The sequence below is a fragment of the Mustela nivalis genome (assembly GCF_964662115.1).
Source record: "Mustela nivalis genome assembly, chromosome: 2".
NCBI lineage: Eukaryota > Metazoa > Chordata > Mammalia > Carnivora > Mustelidae > Mustela > Mustela nivalis.
In genome coordinates this window covers 96,155,004-96,180,647 of record NC_139021.1, presented here as the reverse complement: position 1 = coordinate 96,180,647, position 25,644 = coordinate 96,155,004, and the positions used below count along the sequence as shown (strand labels likewise).

Here is a 25,644-nt window from a genome sequence, read left to right as displayed (position 1 = left end):
AAAAACCACAGTGAATATCATCCTCAATGAGAAAAGCTGACAGCCTTCCCTTTGAGATCAGGAACAAGACAAGGATACCCACTCTCCCCACTCTTGTTCAACATAGTATTAGAAGTCCTAGCAACAGAAATCAGACAACAAAGAGATATAAAAGGTATTCAATTGGCAAAGAAGAAGTCAAACTCTCTCTCTTTGCAGATGACATGATACTTTATACGGAAAACCCAAAGACTCCTACCCCAAACTACTAGAACTCATACAGTAATTCAGTAATGTGGCAGGATAAAAAAATCAATGCACAAAAAAACAGTTGCTTTCTTATACACTAACAAAATCTGGTTATTTTTAAAGAATTCTACATACTGCTTATTTCTTAAACAGTTTTATTTTAAAACATTTTATCTAAGAACAAGAAGAGTCAGCTCATGGCACATACATGTGTGGACATACTACTACTTTGTATTTGGTCTACATTTAAAGCTCTACATTTAGAGCTCCCTCTAAATCTTTAACTCTCAAAAGCCAACAAATGGCAGACTATGGACTTTGGCCTAGTTTTACTGCATTCCAAAAGATAAAAAGCTTTAACCTACTAAGGAATTCGTTATTTATTTATTTATGTACATATTTATTTATCTCCCATTACTCTCATCAACCCAAGATTATTAACTTGGTTGACCTGAGGCCAAGTCACCTCAGATTGGTTAAGAATTACCGTCAGCTTAAAGCACAGGGAAAAGCGTAGCTGATCCAGCAAAATCCAAGTCTAAGACAAAAAGAACGCACTTGCCACAGTAACGAGCCATCTGCAGCTTACAATCACTGGTGGTAACAATCTCTCATCCCATTTGTTTATGTTTTATTCATCATTTTGGAAATACTTAGTAAAGTGACAAGGATGAGATTCAAAAAATACTACATAGCTCTTTTTTTTTTCTTTTTAAGAGATATTTATGGCTTTCAAGAGCTCAACTGAAGCTGGACTAAATTTGCTGGACTAAATTTGTCCAAATTGGTTGACATCTTCTTTATTCTTAGATACTATGGATTCCCCCATATTGAGCCAAAAGTTATATAATGAAAACAAGAGAAATTTCATAGTGTTTATTGTTTATACATTTTAAAAAGTCTATAGCTAAAATTCATTTAAAATATCCAATGATTTTTGCTATCGTGACTTCATAAAGCACAGCACCCCATCTTAGGAAAAAGTGTTGTTATCCCTCAATACCCTAGTTACATAGTCAGACTCAAATGTAGAGTCTCTACATATTTGGCAAAAAAGAAGCCTTGACCTACAGAAGGGGGGAAAGAAAGATAAGAAGCCCTCGGTTGTCTAGCCAGGTTAGGCCTGCCCATTGCGAAGGAGACACAACCACTTGTAACATTTTGAACCGTTCTAAACAACCGAACATCCCATCTGTGATTCAAATAACTGAAACCTCTTTTTACAATTGAGTAAGCCTTTCAAACAAAATTTATTCATAGTGAAAAGACACCTAATTTCTGCTAACTAATTTCATATTTCTTTATTTGGTTTTGAATACTAATCTTCATTTACTCCAATCTGTGGAGTATTTTCGAATAGCCATATTTCAACTGTGGCTACCTAACAACCCATTCTTTTCTTATTTCTTTTTAAATAAGAATGCTTTGTAAATATAATTATTTATTAGTAGATCGGTCTTTCATTTTCCTAGTAAACAGCATTTATTACGGACCATGATATTCTACGTATGACCTCTAGCCTCTAGCAGCTTTACTTCTAGAAGAAATGCAAGAAGGCAGACACACACACGTGCACACACACCTTAAAAATATGTGTAAGTTACCCCATTTACTCTGTATCACTCAATCAGCCTATGAGCTGGATATTCTTCTCATTTTACCAGTTTTTAAAAAAACGGGTTCTAGCATCTAACATATTTTAAGTCTGCATTTATTTCTCAGGATTGCTTTCTTCAGATTAGAAACTGAATCACTGTAAATTCTTTACACTTTTTGTTTTTAAAGAAATAAGTTTTCACTTTATCAGTTCAGACTGAACTAAGACTTGTCCCTCAGGGAGCAATCCTCAAGGTGACCCCAGCCACAATGGGAACAGAAAAGAACGCCAGAGTAAGAAGCGCTCCGACAGCCAGAGACTTCGGTCAAGGCAGCATTGGCCGCTCTCGTGTCGCTCTTCCTGGAGAAAGAAGCTCTCAGGAAAAGCTCGCACACAGAAGAGCCACTTCATGGTCTTCATTCCGCTTTCTGAGTCAGCCGGCTCTCGTCTGTGATTGTGCAAGCCAGAAGACGGAGCCAAGGAACTAAAGGAACATAACTGTCGAACAGAGAAGATTCTCAAGCCCTGTGCCAAAGGAAAGATTGCTCTAAGTGATCGCAAGGCTATTAGCACATGGAGGGTAGAGGAGGAGCCAAAAGACAGCAAAGACATCGCACGTGGATAGCGAAACAAAAGCCGACAGGTAATTCTACCCCATTTACCAAGGTTCTTGCCAAAAAACAAAATCCTCCAGGAAGAGTGTCCCATGCCCCAGGATGCCCTTCACAGTGATCTCACACGGGGCCCAGAACATCCCGCCGGGCCACACAGGACCATCGACAGCGTGAATATTTCACCGGGCCACGGTTGTGACCGCTTACCGTAGGCGGTCTCCCCCTCGTCCAGCTGTCTTCTCAGCCTGCTGTAATCTTCCTTCACACCACCCAGCTTTTGGACATTCCTGGAACTCAGTGCCCGAAGCTTGTCCAGGAGTCCCTCCAGCGCTTCCCTTTCTGATGTTAATGATCTAATCTCCTCGGTGAGCTCCTTGGCTGTAGAGAAATGGTTTCCTGTAGCACATTGCAAGAGAGAAGGAGGGAAAACAAGTTTGACAGCATCCCCACACATGGAAGATTTAGCAGCAGCGAGTGTGCACCGGCAGTATGGAGAAAGAGGGCTGAGCTTTGCAAAGGCATCCAACTGCAGGGATAGCCTTCCGTGGGAAAAAAACACTGACTGTTCCGCAGTGTCTCTTTATCACCTTATTTTTTTTTAAAGATTTTATTTATTTATTTGACCGACAAATCACAAGGAAGCAGAGAGGCAGGCAGAGAGAGAGAAAGGGGGAAGCAGGCTCCCTGCTGAGCAGAGAGCCCGATGTGGGGCTCAATCCCAGGACCCTGAGATCATGACCTGAGCTGAAGGCAGCGGCTTAACCCACTGAGCCACCCAGGCGCCCCTATCACCTTATTTCTGTTAGGTCTGTTTCAAAGCTTCCATTACTCAGTTCATGTCCTTGTGAAGCACAATGACACAAAAACATCCAAGTGAAATCCAGGGAAACACATGGTATGACCCCATTCAAATATCCCAATGTCAAGGAGGTGAAATATTACAGCAGAATGGAAAGGGACTAGCCACTGTAGTCAGGCTAGACCGAAATTCAAATCCTAGCCCTCCTATTACTCAACCTGCATGACCTTGAGCAAAGAAATTAACAGGGCAAACTTCTTATAAAATACGGTTGTACAAACACCTGCATCACAGGTGGCTTCAAGAATAAATACGATATTCCATAAAGCACTAAGCAAAATACGTCATGTGTTGTGTCTAGCAAGGTTGTAGGATACAAGGGCAATATACAAAAAGCAATTGTATTTTTAAATATCAACAGCAAATAAGTAGAAGATGTTTTTTTAAAATACTATTACAAGATATTTTAAGCTCAAAATACTTAAGGATAAATTTAAAGAAACATGTGCAAGACCTCCACACACAAAACCATTTTAAAAACTTCTGGGAGAGGGGCGCCTGGGTGGCTCAGTGGGTTGGGCCACTGCCTTCAGCTCAGGTCATGATCTTGGGGGTCCTGGGATCGAGTCCCGCATCAGGCTCTCTGCTCAGCAGGGAGCCTGCTTCTCTCTCTCTTTCTCTGCCTGCCTCTCCATCTACTTGTGATTTCTCTCTGTCAAATAAATAAATAAAATCTTAAAAAAAAAAAACTTCTGAGAGAAATTTAAAAAGATTTCAGTAATCAGAAAGACAGAATACTATATATACATATATTGGAAAACTGAATATTTTAAATATTTCTATCTTCCTCAAATTCATCTATTCATTCAAATCAATTCCAATCAACATCTCATAACGGTCTTTTGGAGAAACCAACAAGCTTATTCTAAAATATAAAAGAAAATGCACAAGGTCTAGATCAGCCAAAACAAAAACAAAAACAAAAACCTTGTAAGGTAGAATGAAGAGAACATATCTTACTTGATTTCAAACTAATGCAGAAGGTATAGATCAAGATAGAATGACACTGGCATTAGACAAATAGATAAACAGATCAATGGAGTAGAACAGACAGTCCAGGAGTGGACCACACTCACACAGTCAACTGATTTTCAACCAAAGTGCCAAAGCAAGTCGATGAGGAAAAGAGAGAACAACTGACCACTGACCACCACAGGTTTGAACGATGCGTGTCCATGTGTATGTGTACTTTTTTAAAATAAATGCAGTACAGTACTGTAAATATATTTTCTCTTCATTATGATTTTCTTAATATTCTCTCTTTTTTTAAAGATTTTATTTATTTATTTGACAGAGATCACAAGTAGGCAGAGAGGCAGGCAGAGAGTGAGGAGGAAGCAGGCTCCCTGCTGAGCAGAGAGCCCGATGCAGGGCTAGATCCCAGGACCCTGGGATCATGACCTGAGCCAAAGGCAGAGGCTTAACCCACTGAGCCACCCAGGTGCCCCGATTTTCCTAATATTTTATTTTCTCTACCTTGCTTTATTGTAAAAATGCAGTAGGTGAAATATGCAATACACAAAATATGCATTAATCAACCCTCTGTGTTATTGGTAAGGCTTCTGGTCAACAGTAGGTTACTAGCAGCTCCATTGAGGGAGAGTCAAATTTTTGACCCTCAGATTTTTGACAGTGTTGGGGGCTGGTACCCCTGACCCCCACATTGTTCATGCTTCAACTATATTTTCAACAAATGGTAATGGAACAACTACCTACAGAAATGGGGAAATTTTAGCTTTGATCCATACTTCAAACCCTACACAAAGTTTAATTAGAGATGGGTCACAGAATTATATGTGGTAGCAAGAACTATAAAGCTTGTAGAAGAAAGCATAGAAGTCTTTTCTAACTTTGGAATAAGCAAAACTTTTGTTAGAACCCAGAAAACACTAACAACAACAAAAAATAGATAAGTGGACTTCGTCACCATTAAAAACCTCTATTCATCAAAAAAATACCACTAAGGAAATGAAAAGGCAAGCCACAGACTGGGAGAAAATATTTGTACATAAATCTGACAAAGGAGTCAAATCCTATAACCCAATAATTAAAACCCCAATGACCCCGTTGAAAAATGGGCAACTGGTTTAACAGGAATTTTACAGTGTAAGATATACAAATGGCTGGTGATCATATGAAAACTGGTTGGTGGTTATTAGCTGCTAGAAAAATACAAATTAAAGCCATAGAGATTCCATGACAAAACCCTTCCAATGGCTCAAATGAGCAGACTACAGCTGTCGGGCTGGCAAGGACGCAGAGCTACGAAGCTCTCGTACACAACGGGAGTATCAATGGCACTTCTCTCTGTTTCTCCTCAAGTTAAATACACACCTGTCCTTGGACCCAAAAATTCTATTTCCAGGTATTTGTCCGGGAAGAAATGAAAATATGTAACCAAAAAATAGTTGTACTCAAATGTTCATAGTGGCTTTACTCGTGATAGCCCAAATGAAATCTAATGTCCACCAAGGGGAGAAAAGCAGAAACACAGGCCCATGTACACAATGGAAGACTATTCTGCCGCAAAAGGGCACCAGCTCTGCACATACACAGTGACATGGGGGTAGCTCAAAGAAAGAAAAAAGATGTAGAAGAATGCATACCACGTGAATCCACTGATACTAAGTTCTAGCACAGGCAAAACTGATCCGTGGTGAAAGAGATCAGAACAGAGGCTGGCTGGGGATTGGGGGTGATGACTGGGAAGGGGCACCAGGGTGATGTTTCTGGAGGAATGAAAATATCTTGATAGGGTCGCAGACCAAAGGTGTCAAAATTCATACTATTGGGCACTTAAGATCTGCGTGTTTCATTGAATAGAAATCATACCTCAATTAAAAAGGGAAAATATATTAGGGGAAATTTTAATATGAAAGTTACACCATAAATGAATAAGCTTATCACAGTAGTGAGTGCTCCATAAATAATAGTTATTGTTATCAGGGGGCTCCATGATGTTTCCACGATAGCAGCTATGAAACCTTTCTCCTCTACCTTACCAGCATCCTAGGAGGAAGCTATGCCCTATGTTAACTATTCTGAAATGCACCTTTTATCCCCCGTGTTAACCTCTCTGAGATGGAGATGTGTCTTGCAATTGCCATCAGCCGGGAGGTAGTCAGGATGAAGCTGTTACTATGTGACTGTCATTCTTGGTGGCTTGGTGGACCGTCAGCAAGCCCCTGGCGTTTCAAAGTACACTATGGAGTATTATTCCTCCATCAGAAAGGATGAATACCCAACTTTTGTAGCAACATGGACTGGACTGGAAGAGATCATGCTGAGTGAAATAAGTCAAGCAGAGAGTCAACTATCATACGGTTTCACTTATTTCTGGAGCATAACAAATAGCACGGAGGACAAGGGGTGTTAGAGAGGAGAAGGGAGTTGGGGTAAAATGGAAGGGGAGATGAATCATGAGAGACTATGGACTCTGAAAAACAATCTGAGGGGTTTGAAGTGGCGGGTGGGTGGGAGGTCGGGGTACCAGGTGGTGGGTATTATAGAGGGCACAGATTGCATGGAGCACTGAGTGTGGTGAAAAAATAATGAATACTGTTTTTCTGAAAAATAATTAATTAATTAAAAAAAATTTTTTCAGGATGACTGGGACGTGGCCCTTGTCTGAAAACCCCCTGTCGTGATGGTTTTGTAAGATCAGGAAAGTACCATCAGTTAAGACTTGAAGAACGGTGTTGCAGCTTGGCAGAAACTATAGAAAACAGTAGTTCATTCTCGGAGGCGGGGGGAGGGGAGTTGCGTCACCAACGGTTTCGCCGATCCGGAGGGTGATAATGGATGAAAAAACGTGAGTTCTGACTACTGTGAGTCATATCGTGTTTCAGAACACTCAGACTCCAAATACGAAGACATTTTAGGAAACCCTTGAGTGATTAAGTCTCCTTTCAAAGATTTTTCAAAGGCCCAAACACATCTAAAAGAACTACTTCAGTAAGTGTAAAATAAAAATTCTCAGCCACAGAAAGAATTATATCATTGTTTAATTGACAGCGATTTTTCTTTCTTTGCAGTGTATACAATAATGGCGCCTTTTATGTTCACTGAAATACATGTTGTTATTTCTGCTTTATAGTGGAGAAAACTGAAAGCTAGAGAAAAAAACATCTTGGGGGGTTACATAGCAATAAAATGAAAGGCAGGTTTCCACCTCAAACAGAACTCCTGAATCCTTCTTAGGTTCTAAACTATGCTATTTACTTCTTCATTATTATTATTTAAAAGGGAGATTTCAACCCGGTGTAAGTGGGAGAAATATGACAAAATGTTTTCCCACATTAAAGGCATTCTGGAGACCTAGCACATAATGTTTCTGTCACTGAAATGCACAATTCCCAATTCCATGCCTGGATAAGTATCTTTTGAGATCCTGTTTATTGTCTATCACTCAAGTGGGCAGATACAGGGGAGAACTAGTCACTACCCTGCTCTCCAGGAAGCCACCATCAAATAAAGAAGAGAAGACATGTTCTAAGAAATGGGCAAATTCACTCTAGGAGACCTCAGAGAAGGAAGACTTTTCCAGAAGGGGAGACAGAGGCAGGTTTCATGAGGAAAGAATGTAAGGTTTCCAAAAGAAGAAACGGAAACCTGATTAGAGAACAAAGGGCTTGTCTTCAGCGGGAGGCAGGCATGTGGCCGAGGTGTGCATGAGGCCCACGAAGAAGGTGGATCCAAACGGGGGGGGGTCCAAGATGCCAAGGCGATGGGCTTGACCCATTTTGGAAAAGCCAAGTGCAGAGAAGGAGAGCGGACTGGACCTCCTCAAGCTTTGAGCTATAAATAGCAACACAACTAAAACATTTCCTGGATCCATGGTTCCTTTCTTGTACAATAACCAAGTCGGGGCTGCTATGGACGGAGCCCCCATGGAGGGCTACCAAGTACTTCAAGTTTGATGGATTCAGGGTTTGGGAAGAGGAGAAAGGTTCTGGAGGTGGATGGCGGTGATGGTTGTATGGAAATGTGGATGTACTTGACACCACTGAGCTGTACACTTAGAAATGGCTACAAGGGTAAATTTAATGTGTCTATGTATTTCATCACAATAAAAAGATGTCCCTAAAAAAAAAAAAGAATTTCAAGGGACATACCGCCCTGTGCCCAGGATGGTTTGGGGAAGACCAGCTCAGAGGTGTGACTGCCTCTAGACAGGGCAGCCACGGGCACAATGTGATGCCTTCTAATGTCCTTTCCCTGCCTGGCTCAGGGAGCCCCAGCCTTTCTGCTGGACCATATTTTCAAGCAAGAGAGGTGTTCCCAAGTGAGGTGGGCGCCAATGGTGTCTCCAGGGACACAAAGCAGAATACACCACAGTGTGCAATCTCCTTCTACAAACAGTTCAGAGAGAAAATAAGTCAGAGGGGGCACCTGGGTTGCTCAGTCGGTGAAGCGGCTGCCTTTGCCTCAGGTCATGATCCGGGGTCCCGGGATCGAGCCCCACGTCGGGCTCCCTGCTCAGCGGGAGTCTGCTTCTCCCTCTGACCCTTCCCCATCTCGTGCTCTCTCTCTCTCTTTCTCTCAAATAAATGAGTAAAATCTTTAAAAAAAGAAAATAGAAAAGACTACCTAGGCAGGGAAGTGCCTGCACAGAAGGTTTGCTGGGATGGCAGGAAACACGTTCTCAGATGCCCTGCAACTCACAGCAAGCTCTCGAGGCCAGGACCCTTAATAAAACTTGAGAGAGATCATGAGTTAAAACCTGGGTCCCTTCCTTGATCCTGAGGGAAAATGTATAGTGAGAGACGTGCACATTTTATATATGCAGAAAGAGTGCAAATTCCCCAAGAGACAGTTACTACCACAACCAAAGCCATGATGAAATGCTACACTGCCCCCGTTACTATTTCATAAGCATTTGGGGCTCTATTCCAAGCCCATGAGGTAAATCATGGCTTGATTTAGTCCTCCCTGATTACTGAAACTGGCCAAGAGCTCTGTGATGAAAATACAGAAAAGTAAACACTGATCCCTGAAGGAAGTCCCATCAGTGACACCGTGACCCCAATCTCTGTGACTCTAATGGGCCCCTTCCTAAATGCCATGGGAGGATTTGTGCAGACGACTGTCCTGCCTTTGCCATCATCCCGCACGTCCACCTGCCTGCTCTCCAGCAAAAGAACCCTACCTGGGCCTGCACAGAGGCTCTTTAAAACACCTGTCAAGGGGCCCCTGGGTGGCTCAGTGGTTAGGCCGCGCTGCCTTCGGCTCAGGTCATGATCTCAGGGTCCTGGGATCGAGTCCCGCATCGGGCTCTCTGCTCAGCAGGAAGCCTGCTTCCTCCTCTCTCTCTCTGCCTGCCTCTCTGCCTACTTGTGATTTCTCTCTGTCAAATAAATAAATAAAATCTTAAAAAAAAATAAAAAAATAAAACACCTGTCAAAATATTTTATTCCACAAAGGCCACCATTAAAACCCTCCAGCTAAAAATTCTAAGGCCAACACTGATTTTATCCACTCTGTTCCTTCTAATTTTATCCTTCATCATGAACTCAAATCTCTCCCTCCTCCACTTCACAATGTCTGGGCTTCCTTTTCTGAGGTCATTATTTGAGAGTCTGACTTGGTTGACAATGGAGCTCTAGTTAGAGCAATGGTCTCACTTGGCCCTTCCAACAAGCCAGGATGGGGATCTTATAATGATTGTCCTTGATTTCCAAGAAGAAACTAAGACCCAGGGAGTCACCCTCTCAAGGTCACAAAGTTTTGGAGTTCTAAGATCCCACATGAGGTTACTGAACTTGAACTGGGTTTTTCCAACCTCGTGTTAGGTGCTATTCTACCAAATACAGCTCAGGAAGTGATTTGTCACCCATAAAGGGAGGGAACACGAAGGGGGTTGGGGAAGGAGTCCTGCACCTGGGTAGGCTGTGTCACCCATCAGTCTCCAGCACTCACTATGACTTTCATCTAGGGGGACATGCCACAAACATGCACATGCACACACACTCACACACACACGGTGTACTGCAGAAGTCCACAGACATCTCCATCTGTAACGATCCTCCTAAAATCACTCACGTTTACACCCCCAAATTTGAGCTAACCTTCTTTACTGGAAAAAAAAAGAATGAAAGAAGGAAATCCAGTACTAAAAATCATCAAACTCCAAAAATAACAGAGTCCTGACTCTTTCTTCTGGCATAACACCGTACCTTTGAGGGACTCCAAGCTCCAGTACATGTGGTTAGGCAAGACCTCATGCTCTGTCACTCAAAGCCTCCCCCTCAGCCATATCAAGGCTCTGTGCTAGGAGCTTGTACCAGCAGAACAAACACAAGTGACCATCCCCTGGGCCAGCACTCCCCACACCATGCCGCCACCTCGCCACAGAAGCTCTTCTGGCTGGAATTGGCCATTTTCTGTCTGTTTTGTTGCTTTCTTCCCATCACTATGATTTCCTGAGAGAGCAAAAAGCATTTTCTGTGAGCAGAGCCCTTTTGAACATCAGGCATTTTAGATGGCCACATACTTCACAGAGAAGACGGGGAACAAAACACTCAAACACACGGATTTTACGTAAAACACAGACTGCCTCTAACAGTGTGAGAAAGTATGGTACCTAGTGAGAGATAAATGACAATGGCCAGATCATCTCTACAAATTGCACTCTCACCAGCAACCGAACGCAATCCTCCTGGGGGACATGAACCCCCATATCTACAAGAACCAGTCCAGGAAGCCAGCCTGCTCCAAGGCAGTCCCTAGGAAGAAAGATTGTTATTCTAGTAATAATCCAGGAAACTGAACAATCATTTCTATAATAATTGGTCCAAAATGGCCAGGATTTTATTAATAACTGACAGCTTCCCTAATTTTTGTCCCTGCTTCCAACTTAGCACCAGCCAGAAAAAGCCAAATACATTCTCTGAAACGATCACACGGGATGCTCTCTAATTAGCCTGCCTCTCACTTCCCCAGCCTCCCGTCAGAACATACCTGAAGCCTTCCCCTTCTTCTACTGCAAAGCTTTCCCACTTTTCTGCCTGCCTTTGAGTCTCTGCCAAAACACGGGTAATGGTGGCTGACTCCCTTGCCACCGTAAGTTCTGAAACAGCTTTCACGTCTTCTCATTTGGTGGGTCTCATTTATTTCCACACTGGACAGACATCATCTTTGAAACATCTCTGCTGGGCATCTCATCTCCTCCAGCCATTGATGTAAATTTTTTAGAGAGAGGGAGACATTCTGAGCTTATCTAGAAAACCTTGTTTGTGCCTAGATACACTTCTATGTAGACACTAAGGTATTTGAATTGCAGCTTATTTTTATTCTCTGTAAAGAAAAATCAAATTGGATAGAACCATCATTTAAAAAAAAAAAAAAGAAATTGGCTTGGAGTACCTGAGACATCTTGGTATGCTACTTAGGAATAAATGATGATCTGAACTGTTTGTCCCTTGGAAACAAATGACAGGAAGCAGGTGGGCAAGGAAATATACCACAAACGGAGGGATGACCCAAAGGAAGTATGAAAATAACAGATTCTAGGGATCAGCAATCAACAAATGAGGTGCATTTTTTCTTAACATAATTACTCTTATTGACTGTCTTCTGAATGCCCAGCAAAGCCAAGGGAAAAATAGCAGAGTGACTCAACAGATGGACGGCATCAACAACAGTGGGTGATCCAAGCAGGGAAAGGCGGGAGCCAGAAATGAACACACCATGTCAGTATCAGGGCAAGACCAGAAGCTGGGCATCAGGGAGCCAGGCTTGGAGCCTAAGGGACAGGAAACAGTCAGAGCGAGGGCAGGCTGCCTGCAGATGAAGACTGGGACACTCATCAGGTTACAGAGCCTGGGTGGCTCAGGCAGTTAAGCATCTGCCTTTGGCTTAGGAGATGATCCCAGCGTTCTGGGATCGAGCCCTATTTCAGGCTCCCATTCAGGCTCCCAGCTCAGCAGGAAGCCTGCTTCTCCCTCTGCCTCTGCCTCTGCCCCTGCCCCCGCTCCCCGACTCATGCTCTCTCTCTCACTCTGCTCTCTCTCTCAAATAAATAAACAAAATCTAAAAAAAAAAAAGAAAGAAAGAATGAACTCACTGTTAAACATAAATGAGCTAGGACTTCGTGAATCTGACTATAAAACCATCTCTTATTTCCAGTCTCTGCAGATAGCAAAGCATTCTTACATTAAGAGAAGGTCTCAGTCTATAAACCAAATCAAGGAGTGAAGCAAAGAAACTTTCAGAAAAAAGGCCCTCTGGGAATCTTTTTTTTAAAGATATTTATTTATTTATTTATTATTTATTTATTTATTTTATTTATTTATTTGACAGAGAGAGACCACAAGTAGGCAGAAAGAGAGGAGGAAGCAGGCTCCCCACAGAGCAGAGAGCCCGATGTGGGGCTCGATCCCAGGACCCCGGGACCATGACCTGAGCCGAAGGCAGAGGCTTTAACCCACTGAGCTACCCAGGCGCCACTCTGCTCTGGGAATCTTAAAGGAACCCTCTAAGACCCTCTTCAATCAAGAGGGCATCCAACCTTCCTGAGGGCAATGCCCCTCAGCGTTTCCGCAGGCTGACCAAATGGGAAAAGGCTTCTTTCTCTTGGAGACGTTTGTCATGGCTTTTGTCTAACGGAGTGAGGGTTTGCCATTCTGAACTCACGAAGATAGGTCTGTCAAGACCCGACAGGACGTGCCTTTTCCCTGCTCAGATCCTCCCTGCTGTGGAGCTCAGCTCAAAAGCAAACAGAACGCACAATATGTACAGAATGATACCCACTCTGGCACTGGCACGGCCCACAGGGACAGCCTGTGACTGGAAAGCCTGTTTGCCAACAGCCTACAAAGTAATCAGGAACTAGCAAGGTGAAGGGGGGAGTTCTCATCCCAGCTAATTCAGGTCACCCCTCCTCCGATCAGGCCTCACAGGTGCTCTCAGCGGATCAAAGAACTAAACATGAAACACAGGCCCCATAGGCAATGTACCACCAGAAGAATTTTCCCTGGGATTCTTTTTTTTTTTTTTTAAGATTTTATTTATTTATTTATTTGACAAACAGAGATCACAAGTAGGCAGAGAGGCAGGCAGAGAGAGAGGGGGAAGCAGGCTCCCGCTGAGCAGAAAGCCTGATTCGGGGCTGGATTCCAGGACCCTGAGATCATGACCCAAGCCGAAGGCAGAGAGGCCCAACCCACTCAGCCACACACTCAGCCACCCACTCAGCCAACCCACAACCCAACCCACTCAGGCACCCCTTCCCTGGGATTCTAAAAGGAGATTATTCACATTGGAGAGAGGATTTTCTGTGCTACCTTCGTGACCATCTCCTCCCTCAGGCTTAACAGAGACCCATCCACCTGTGTTCCTCAGGAAGATAAATGGATTAAGAAAGGCAAAAACACTAACTCAGAAGCAAGATTACGTTCAATCTTTTTTTTTTTCTCTTAGCAAATGGGGCCATAATTTCAAGTAAATGGCATGTGAAGCTGTTGAGAGCCGAGCCCCACACTCTCATTTCGATGTTGCTCTGGTTGTAAATAACATGCCCGACTGCACCAGGAGCCAAATTGCTCGTTAGCTGCCAACATTAGTTGTTTAATGATCTGGAGAGCAGAAGCTGCCAATTATTGTATTCCTTCTTAAAATGCCATTTAAAACCCATACATGTAATTATTATACCTTTTTGTTAAATTTTTTATGATGCTTCTGAAGCCGGTGAGCTGTAGGGTCACTCAACCTATCAAAGTCAGGGAATCCTTGGAGGATGTCATGACACAGCTGGATTAAGAAGCTATGAATCGGGGGCATCTGGGTGGCTCAGTGGGTTAAAGCCTCTGCCTTCGGCTCGGGTCATGATTCCAGGGTCCTTGGATCGAGCCCCGCGTCGGGCTTTCTGCTCAGTAGAGAGTCTGCTTCCTCCTCTCTCTCTGCCTGCCTCTCTGCCTACTTGTGATCTCTGTCTGTCAAATAAATAAATAAAATCTTAAAAAAAAAAAAAAAGAAGAAGAAGAAGCAGCTACAAATCGCCTGAACATGAGCCCTTGCTCTGCCACCACTTAGCTAACTGAGTGAACTTAACCAAAGGACACATCCCAGGGCCTCAATCTCCTAATCTGTTCACTGGGACCCTGCATCTCTTCCACCTACCTAACACAGCTGTTATGAAAATGAAATAAAATAACAGCACAGGGTACGATATTATTTTCAGAGACCTACTAATGAATGGGAAAATGTATCCCTAAGAACTACCAGATGACGGAGTGATGATGATACACCGAGAATCCTCTAGGAATCTACCATCTCCGACTGGGATGGTAAATTAAGTGTATTACTTTAGCTCCAGTTACTCTCTCTCCTTATAGGAAGGGGCAACCACACCCAACAACCTGCGAGCCTCTACAGACACACATGGCAACTACGTAAACATCTGAAACATCTGCTGGGATTACAAGGTCTCCAGAGCACCTCTCCTGTCTTCAAGAATCAGAAACCAGAAGTCCAAAATAGGACGCAGATAACTTCTTATTTCACTACATGTGCATACACAGTTTTAATAGTCTTACAAGGAGGCCATGCTGCCCAATCAGTCCATGAGTTTTAGGGAGACTTCCCACAAATGCTCTGAAATGTCCAAGTATGACCTAAGTAAGAGGTAGAACATTACTCGAGGTTGAAACCTGGAGACGGAGGCAGATGGCACTATGCCCCTCCACCGTTTCAGTGTCCCCCACTCCCCTCCACAGCCAGTTACCTGAAACGGCCAGCATTTTGGCTTCAAGCAACACCGGGAGTTGGTCTTCAATGTCACTCACTTTTTTCCTGAGAGTGCTGCCGAGTCTCTCGCTCATACACACCTAGGGGGAGAGGAAGAGCCAGGACACGTCATTTGGTCAGGTAAAAACCAGAAGGCAATGGGGCGGCCCGTCAGGATTTCTGGGTTTAAAAGCAATTGAGGGGGTGATAAAGAGTAATGGAGGGGAGTTATTTAAAAGTAGACAAGGATGGAAGGAAGGAAGGAAAAAGGAAAGAAAGAGCGAAGGGGAGGGAGGGAAGGAGGGAAGAAGGAAGGAGAGAGAGAGGAAGGGAGAGAGAGAGAGAGAGAAGAGGGAAAAAGGCAGGAAGGAAGATGAAGGAAGGAAGGAAGGAAGGGAAGCAGAGACGGAGGGGGATGGCGGGAGGGAGCGAGCGCTGGCACACTCCAAGCCTCAGGTCCACACCTTCACCACACCCACCCACAAAAATGACAAGAGCTAACAGACCAGAGCACAACCACAAACCAGAAAACCTCCCCACCCTGCCTACGCCCTCCCCAGGGTTACTTCCTCCGCCTGAAACATTCTGGCTCCAAGTGTAATTAGCCCACTCACACCTTTCGGGGCTCTGCTCAGACGTCACATGGGAAGAAAGGCCTGGCCGGTTACCCATATAAAATAGCGGGCCCCTCAACCCTGCCTCCCCTTCCTCCTTCCCCTCAAGGGGCCTTTCCCTACATGTCTTCCCCAGCAGACACTATCTGTTTTATTCTTGTTCTCCTAGCATCTCTCTCCACGAGGATGCAAGCTCTGTGTGAACAGGGACTTCACTCTATTCCTGGCAACTCAGACTTGAAAAACAGACAAGGAGACCTCAGCGAGGTTGACGGGTTTTATCATGTATTTTTTCAGGACACCCAAACACTTCCTACATTTTTCTTCGCTCTTTCAAAAATAGCAAAACTTTAAATCCCACTTTTCTTTTCCAAATGTCTTGGGTTATCTTTTATTTTGTTTGAAACCAAAACATCACATTTTTTTCTTTTGTTTAAAGCAAAAACCTCATATTTGATTGCTATCTACTCCCTCACTAGTGAGCTACCTAAAAAAACCTCCAGTTCAACAAAAGCACATAGCTCAGTTGAATAACAACAAACGTGCGTATGGAGACTTTTGGGGTGGTCTACAAAGGATCCCTCTTTTCTTCCTAAAAATTTGATTCCATTCAAAAACTAAAATTAACCCAGTTGGGTTCCTAGAACCCAGAGAAAATTTAAAATTCAATTTCCCCAGAAGAATATAGATCTTAATAGATACCATCAAGTAGAATTGTTCTGCTTATCACAGACAGAAAATGAAATTATTTTTGGAATCCAAGCAGACCTCACCCATCCTGCCTAAAATGTTATATTATTTCTTTCATGGCCTTAAATATGTTCTTTTCCATCAAGCAGCTGTAACTTCCCAGACCACAAAACTCATTCTCTGGGTCAAGACCACAGTGTGATGGCCTCCACGCCTCAGCTAACATCAGCAGCGATGAGTATTCCCCTGCCCCAAGTGAGAATTCCGAGACCCTCTAAATGGTCCTGAGATTTGTCGGAAGTCAGAACACCCACATTTGGGTGTTAAAAAGAAGAGGCTCTGGAAACTTCCCCATAGCACTGGGTCTTGGGTTGGCCCAGGGCCCGACGGCAGGCCCATCCCCTTCCATCCGTGTAAGAATGTCACTGGATGTCTGAGAACACTTCTGCTAAGCCTGTAACACCACCCATAATTCTTATGTCTCATCCAATGTATGTTCGGTCTTCCTGATTTTAGTTAACAGCTTCTGTTAATCATAATTGGGTCAGCTTCTCCTTTGTTGAGCAAATCTATCCTTCAAGCTGTCACTATTAATAGGAGACTGTCTTTCTAAATCTTATTAAATTGCAATGTACATTCTTTCAAGCACTGCTGGATGTAATCCAGTATCTACCAATCTCCAGATACTCCGTTTATTTCCAGCTATTTCTTCCATCTCATTTATCCCTTAATTACCTGGTTTGGGGAACCAAAAGCGCCAAAGAAATGTAATGAATGAAGGAGGGTTCCATCTCTCTTTGAGGGAAGAATCAAAAGAGTATCAGACCTATGTATTTAAGGTCATGAGTCATGAGTCAGTCCAGTCCACAGTATAAAACTGTTTCTGTGTGACTGGGCAGTCTTAATTCTGTGTGGACTAATATATGTCCCCAAACACACACACACACACACGTGAGAGAGAGTGCACGCACACACACACTCATGTCTGTGCGGACATACACACCCACTTAAACACACACGTACATACCCCCCAAAAATCTGCATCTCCTTTATATTTCCAGGTAAAATGGGACCCTGAGGAACTCATTATCAAATGAAGCTTTTAGATTTACATTTTAAAATCTTAGCTATGAATTCCTTAATCCCCTCAAAAAGCAAGGGAATTAGGAGTTATTCATAAGTGCGTTAGAGAAGGTATGCAAACAAAGCCAATCACTTTTGGCATTTGGGCAAATCCAAGAGATTTAGCAGTAGCTGGAGATTATCAACAAATCCCACTATCGTGTGCATATGTTAATATATGTGTGTGCATAATATAAAATGTCCTAGAAAATACACTCCCATATCAACACCACACATGTTCTGTACGAGGCACACCTCTCTGCTCACTGCTGGGACAGGGACTCGTTTAGATCACACACAGCATGTTCTTCTACTCAACAAACCCACACGCCAGAGTACTTCCACAAGTTAATTCTGTGTAGCAGTTGGGATGCACCAGATAAATGGCACATGTTTACACCAGAAAATACAGGAGAAGGAATACTCCTGCCCCCGTCCCAGGCAGGAAGCTTTGGTATCTCCAAACCGCCCCAGGGGCTCTGCCTGAAGGTCACGTGGCAGACACCACAGAACATGAGTACTAGTCGGTGACATCATTCAAACATACTGAACAGAAATTCCAGTATGCCCTCTAGCACTTCCCCTCCCGCTTCATGGGACAGAAGGGGTAAACCAAGTCAGTGTCTCTTGAGCAGGGAAGAAGGTCTCTAAGCCCTGTGCAACGGGAGAACCCATGACAAAAGCCCTTTCCTGAAGCCCTGCCTGGGGATTCTGCTCCTCTTGCGGCTCTGCAGAAAGCCGCCCCTTGGGTCTCGTCTTGCACGTCTTCGGGCAAGTCTTCTGGTGGGACATCACTGCCTCTCAAACTGCCACCGTATGACTTTGTAGTACAATCATTTAATGTTTTGTTTTGTTTCGTTTTTCAGAAAATGGACACAAAAACTGAAAAAAAAGGGCGAGGAAGACCTGTGGACACTTTTGCCAACAACACAGCCCCAGTCTCAGCCCAGCTGTGGTGACACACAAGCCTGCTGGCAGGTCTCCCTGATCTCACTCCTGGGCGCTGGGGGAGGGCAAGAGAACATTCCTTCCAGGCCAGTGGACTCTCGCCTGCTTTGCTCTCCACTCAGACACCTGTTCTTGGGTACATCCTGACCATCCTATAACCAGCCCTGGCTCCCAGACCTAACGCAAATAATTAACGATTCATCCCAGTTCTCTGCTGCCCATTCGGTGATTCACAGAGTAACTGATCCTGCTTCTCAGTGTGTCAATAACTCGCTCACACAGAACTATCTCTGCAGGGAAGGATTTTGTTTTGTAAACTGTGCTTATCCTAACTAACCATGACATTGGCTATTTAATTGAGTTGGCTATGTGTTCCCGGGGAATAATGCAGGAGTGCGCTATCTGTATGCAATCCAAGGTCCTGGCATGAAGTATAAATGGCAGAGAATATAGGCAAAATGATTCTGAAGTCAGCTTAAAGCGTTTATAAAAACTTCTGCTATGCCTTTTCCAAAACCTGTTTGTGAGGATCCCAGGAATCTGTCTCCCTGGAAGAAAAACAATTAATGTTTCAGATTACTCCCATCTGCAAAGCCTTTTCATGCAAAGGCATTTGATGGTACCCAAAAGCACTCATTTTCCATTCCCTAACACTGGCAGCTCCGGGGAGGCAAAGGCCGAACCAGTCAATTCCTGGGGGACCAGAAGCCAGGACCTCCACCAGGGCAACAGCCCTCCTAACCAGCTCTTTGCGCTCATTGCCTGGCCTGTCGAATGGCTCTATAACGTCCTCACTTCTTTCATAGCCATGAGCTAGCCTGAAATTTCATGCGAGCTAGACATGATATTAAGTCAAAAGAAAACTTGAAAGACTTTAGAAAATGGACATATAAATGTACTTACCTTAGCAGTGATTTCCTTAAGGGACAAGTTGAGGGATTTTATCTGTTCCTGGAGGCTAGAAGAATGAGAAAGAGGACATTGGTCTTCTTGAAGTTATAGTTCCATACCACAACATACAGAAATACTGTGAAATGGTGAACTTTCCATCAGCGCAAAGGCTGAGGAACAGTGGGAATTTGACTTTGGAATTAGCAAGTTGCTAGGAAGCAGATTTCCCCTTCCTAATTATGCTCCACTTAGGCTAGTACTTAAATCTGTTCTTTCCATAGTAAACATCTCTATAGTCCATAGAGACAGATGTCCCGGAAGCAAAGGGTGAAAATTTTACATTCTTATAGCCCTACCTTCCAAGAAGGATGATCTACACAGGGTAGCATTTCATGAGCAGTAATCAGACATTGTCTATCTGGGCCCACTGTTTAATCCAACAAATGTGCACTGAGCGCTTTCCGGGTTTAGCAGCGAAGTAGAGCATATAGGAGATACGTATACTTGAAGTATAGAATATCCTCACTCTCTTTAGGCTTATCCTTTCCTCCTTTTTCTCCTTAGCTCTATTCACCTTGACACATTCATTTATTCAGGTAATTTCTCTCTACCCCACTGGAATGTAAGTTCCATCACTGCAGCAACCATCAGTTGGGTTCACTCCTGTATCCCTACTGCTTAAGACAATTCCTGCAGCTTATAAGGAGGCACTCAGTCAAGATCTACAGAATGGATGGGTGGACGGATGGATGGACACATGGATAAAACTAAGAATCAGATCTTATTCTCAGTGTTGTTACCTAAAAGAGAGGAAGTACACACAGACAATCAACTACAATACAAAGCAAGATGAAAAATTTACTATCGAGGATAGGAACCCAGTGTTAAGGTCAAACTGCTTCCAAAAAATTGTTACAGGCAAGGGCAGCTGGGTGGCTCGGTCAGTTAAGCATCCAGCTCTTGGTTTCAGCTCAGGTTATGATCTCGGGGTCATGGGATTGAGTCCCATGTGAGGCTCGACACTCAGTGCAGAGTCTGCTTGAGATTCTCCCCCCCCACCACCACTCCTCCCCTGTTCAGGCACTCTTTCTCTCAAAAATAAATAAATGAAATCTTTTTTTTATTATTTATTTAACAGACAGAGATCACGAGTAGGTGGAGAGGCAGGCAGGTGGCGGGGGGGAGCAGGCTCCCTGCTGAGCAGAGAGCCCGATGCGGGGCTCTATCTCAGGACCCTGGGACCATGACCTGAGCCGAAGGCAGAGGCTTAACCCACTGAGCCACCCAGGCGCCCCATAAATGAAATCTTAAAAAAAAAAAAAAAAACTATCACAGGCAGATACTGTCTCCAAGGGCACAGGGGAAACAGTAAGGTCGGTAACAATTTAGAAAACTATGGTATTAGTGGGAGAGCTTCCTGGAAGAGGTGGAAAGTGAATTGGGTCTCAAGGGAAAAGAAGGAATAATGAAAGTTCAGAGAAAAGAGGAGTCCAGCTGGCCCATATGGCTCACAGAGGTGAACTATGATGAACAAGAAGGGGAAGGATTGTTTCTAATGGGAATGGGGAAGTGGGGGGGAGGGATAGAAGGGAGAAATCAGTCCACATCTGCAATGTGTGCTCGTTTATTTAGGAAAATAAGTGAAGGAAATGCTAATATTTGTTTAATCTCAGTGGTGGGTAAATGAGTATATGTTATATTTTTCAATGTGCTTAGAATATTTACAATCAAAATAATTCTTAAAGGAATATCAAGGACAAGGTAGAGTCAATATTGAAGGCTGGGCTAAGCAGTTCTGAGCTTTATCCCACAGGCAAGGGGAAATCACTCTAGTTTTGTGCAGGAAAGCAATAGGAAAGAAATGGGGTATTTCTGGAAAATTACTTGGTCAGCACTATGGGAAGTGACTTGGAAGAATCAAGCAGGCACCTTCAGCAGAAGCCCAGCTGCGAGGCCCAAAGCAGGCACAGAGGGACAGAAGGCAGGAAGGAATGGAAGGTGGTGATCCTTTCATTATGTTGATGCTGAGAAACAGTGGAAACATATGCTCTGGATCTTCTCATTCATTCATTCATTCATTCATTCTTCACAAACTCATTAATTCTTTCAACATTTCCTGGACACCTAGTAAACTGGGAACTCAGAGCATAAGACCTGGTTCTTGCCCTCAACATCTCATTGCTTCAAACAGTAGCCCAAAAGAAAAACATTAAAAAAAAAAAAAAGGTATAGGTACTGGAAGAGAAAAGGTTACTTAGCAAAATGGAGAGCTGCAAATACAGGGAAGGTCAGATTTTCTGGGGTCTGTGGGGATTGAGGTCAGAAAAAATTTCTTTGGCAGGGATAACAAAGTATCCAAGGGAGGTGGCCAATTAGCACATTGCTGCTGTTCTTCAGCTGTAAGAACTGGTTTTGAACATCATCACCTCCACCAACTTATGACTTCTGAGTACAAGCAAATTCATTTCCATTCCTTCCCTGAAGCTAGGGCAGGCCCCTTCTATTTTTTTTTTAACATTGCAATTTTTCTCTTTAATTATAAAACACTACAGATATACAGATAAAGGGCTAGTATCCAAAATCTACCAAGAGCTTATCAAACTTAACACCTAGAGGACAAATAATCTAATCAAGAAATGGGCAGAAGACATGAATAAACATTTCAGCAAAGAAGACATCTAAATGGCCAACACATGAAAAAGTGCTCCACGTTGCACAGGGAAATACAAATCAAAACCGCAATGAGATACCACCTCACACCAGTTAGAATGGCAAAAATTAACAAGTCGGGAAATGAAAGATGCTGGTGAGGATGTGGAGAAAGGGGAACCCTCCTACACTGTTGGTGGGCATGCAAGCTGGTGCAACCACTCTGGAGAAAAGCATGGCAGTTCCTCAAAAAGTTGAAAACAGAGCTACCCTACAACCCAGCAATCGCACTACTGGGTATTTACCCTAAAGATACAAAATTAGTGATCCAAAGGGACACGTGCACCCAAATGTTTATAGCAGCAATGTCCACAATAGCCTAAATATGCAAAGAACCCTGATGTCCATCGACATATGAATGGATAAAGAAGATGTGGTGTATATATATACAATGGAATACTATGCAGCCATCAAAAGAAACGAACTCTTGCCATTTGCAACAATGTGGATAGAACTAAAGGGTATTATGCTGAGCGAAATACATCAATCAGAGAAAGACAATTATCATATGATCTCCCTGATATGATATGGAAGTTGAGAGGCAGGGTGGAGGGTTTAGGGGGTAGGAAAGCAAAAAATGAAACAAGATGGGATTGGGAGGGAGACAAACCATAAGGGACTCTTAATCTCAGGAAACAAACTGAGGGTGGCCGAGGGGAGAGGGGTGGGAGGGATGAGGTGGTGGGGTGATGGACACTGGGGACGGCATGTGCTATAGCGAGTGCTGTGAAGTGTGTAAGCCTGATGATTCACAGACCCATACCCCTGGGGCAAATAATACCTTCTATGTTAATAAAAGATAAATAAACAAATAATTTTAAAAACTGCAGATATGTAGAATAAAAATAAATATAAATATAAGAGAATCCTGTGTACTCAGCATACGGATTTCACAGATGTTAGTATTTGCTTTCTTTTTTTTTTTTAATTATGTTATTCACCATAAAGTACATCATTAGTTTTTGATGCAGAGTTCCAGGTCCCTTCTAAACAACTCATCCCCCCTTCAGACGAACATTCAGCGGAAGAGGAGCACCCCCTCGAGCTGACATAGACCAGGGCACGCAGCAGCAGGATGTTCTAGATTCAGGAGTCACAATAGGACCAGCCCGAGTGTGCTTGGTGGGAGAGGTGAGAACGCACATCCGGAGTCCTGCCTGGAGAATTCTAGCCGGCGGCATGCAGGCCAGGTCTTTTGAGAGGATGTAAATTTGAGCGCATGGGAGCACGGAGAGCAGGGAGTGGACCCAGCCACTCAAGATGCTGGGGGGAGAAGGACAGAAGGTGTCGAAGAGGCACCGGTACCGGCTCTGCCTCTGATTCTGGAAGCAGCACTAGCTTCATGCTGCTAAGTTCTGCCGTCCATGCTTCAAAGTCCCCGCAGTTCTGCAGAAAGGCACTTTCCCTTACCAGGCTGATGGGAGTCCCTGCAACTCACTGCTTTGCAGGAAACAGTTCACCACAACATCAGTCCTACATCATGAGCACTGAATAGTGTTTTATGAGTCGGTGTGTGCAGCCACACACAAAGACTAGTTCGGGCATTAACAATGAAGAGGGACGGATGATGCGTCCACTTACTGCCCCGGAAAATTCAGCGGACCCAACAGCGGTGCCTTTAACTCATGCTCCATAGGTCGAGAACCAGCCTCCCAGGGGCGGACACAATTCACTGGTCTTGGCGGGCTCTGGTCCTGACCCAGAAAGAAAACGAGTCTCCTCTCCAATATCCATGTTAGAGCAGGGAAGCAGTGATGCAGATAATTGAATGCATTGTTTCATATTTGATTTGATTTATATTTAATTTATTTAATTTATGCGGTATTACTTTTTGCAGTAGATTTACCTTCTTAATTATGTTTTGCTCAGGCTAATATTAACATTAGTTGCATCCCTGGGGTATACACGGAATGAAAGCAATGGGGGGCAGAAAGATATGAATAATGTTCATAGTAGGCTAGTGGTTTTCAAGCTATTTTTAGCAGCACAACTCTTCCGGACAAGTTTCACATACAACTGCAACCCCATATATAAAATCCATGACAAGGGGTCCACTCTGACAGAGGGTGGGTGTCCGGCGTGGGGTTCCAGCGATGTCACACTGAGCCCACACACTTAGTACCCCCCCCACCACCCGATGGCCCATGAACCAGAATTCCGGGAGCAGAAATTCAAATTGAAAACCACAGAATTAGGTAAGTTAAATGTTTATTAAAAAAGAGAGAGAGAGAGAAAAGAGCTACATGCACTTCAATGATTAAACTAGTCCCCGTGTTTCTTTTAGGCTCGTGTATTATTGATGATAAATGGGACCTGTCTCCTCGGATCGAATACACCGACGCTGGAAAGCACATACACGGTCTCCACAGATAATATTTTAACAAACAGATCAGCCCTAATTTACTCAAACTGAGTATTTTTGTGCAAAGTGGCCATCCTAGGAATCGCAGTATAAAACATTTATTGAGCACTTACTGTGTACCAAATCTCTTCTATATTCCGAATGGACGTGAGCATGTGATAGTCTCACAACTCTGTGAGGTAGGTACTGGCATATCTACATTTTCAGACATGAAAACTCAGTCAATGACAGGTTTAAGTAATTGCCCCAGGGTTACCCAGCTGGTGATGGGGCGGTCCTGCTGTCCGTTTTCCTAACCACTCACCGGTACTGCCTCTCGTGGAGGCTTTGTCCTTATTCAAAGCATGCTCTCCCTGTCCAGCCTGCCTTCTAGAATCCCATTTTAGTATTATGTTAAATGTACAGTGCAATCACTATCAGTATCTGTGAATGCCCACTATTCCTTACTCACAAACTGGTGTTTAAATCATACAACCGACATGTACCCTCAACAAACGAAACCTTAGGAAAACCAAGACCACTGACCATAACGTGCAGCCAAGAAAGCACATCAGGGGGAGGGGGGCCTGGAGCTGGTGGGCGCAAAAGGACTTGAGGGCAAAGGAGTCACCTCTGAGTTGATTGTGTCCCTCTCCCCTGGATTCATGACATTGATGTCCCAATCGTGGGACCTTATTTGGCGACAGAGTCTTTCCCGAGCCAATCGGGTTATAAAGCAAGGGCACGGTGGGGAACCCTAATCTGACATGGCTGGTGTCCTTATGGAAAAGGAAAATCCAGATGCAGACACACGCACACACTGAGGGAAGACCATGTGAGGACCTCCCCTGTGAGGACACAGGGGCAGACAGCCCTCACTAAGCCAAGGAGAGGGGCTCCGGAGGAGCTAAAGCTGTCAGCGCCACCTTGCTCTTGGACTTCTAGCTTCCAGAATGTGAGCAGCAGATTTCTGTTCCTGAAGCTGCCCAGCCTGCGATACCTTGTTACACTGCCCAGCAACCCAACCCATGGGGGGAACTTCTCAATTTTCAACTGAAACTAACATGCAATTAATTATATGTGCTATTAAGATCCTACATACTGGTACTCTAAGGTCCCACCCTCCCCCCAATAAAAGTCACTTCTCCATAGCAGCAGGCGGACAAAGGGCAACACGCGGCTCCTTTGTTCACTTCAGACTCACAGACGTTCCGTGTGCAACCCACCCACGCGGCTGATGGAGAGGCTACCACGGACATGTGCAGAATGGCGAACACTCTTACTGGTAGCGTGGGGGCTGTGGATTC

At 43.9% G+C, this 25,644-nt stretch overlaps 1 protein-coding gene across 6 annotated transcripts in view; it reads right to left on the bottom strand.

Annotated features, from left to right (window-relative positions):
* DISC1 (DISC1 scaffold protein) overlaps nucleotides 1-25,644 on the bottom strand; it is a 370,404-nt gene that overhangs the window by 200,322 nt on the left and 144,438 nt on the right. For 3 of the 6 annotated variants that reach the window (XM_082718905.1, XM_082718903.1, XM_082718902.1), the window contains exons 7-9: nucleotides 19,300-19,354; nucleotides 15,021-15,123; nucleotides 2,647-2,835 (exon numbers count right to left, since the gene is read on the bottom strand). In XM_082718905.1, coding sequence (XP_082575031.1) covers nucleotides 2,647-2,835; nucleotides 15,021-15,123; nucleotides 19,300-19,354 — 347 coding nt within the window. Of the gene's footprint in view, nucleotides 1-1,312; nucleotides 2,351-2,646; nucleotides 2,836-15,020; nucleotides 15,124-19,299; nucleotides 19,355-25,644 lie in introns of those variants that run through there. The other 3 variants (XM_082718906.1, XM_082718907.1, XM_082718904.1) reach the window with 3 other exon arrangements.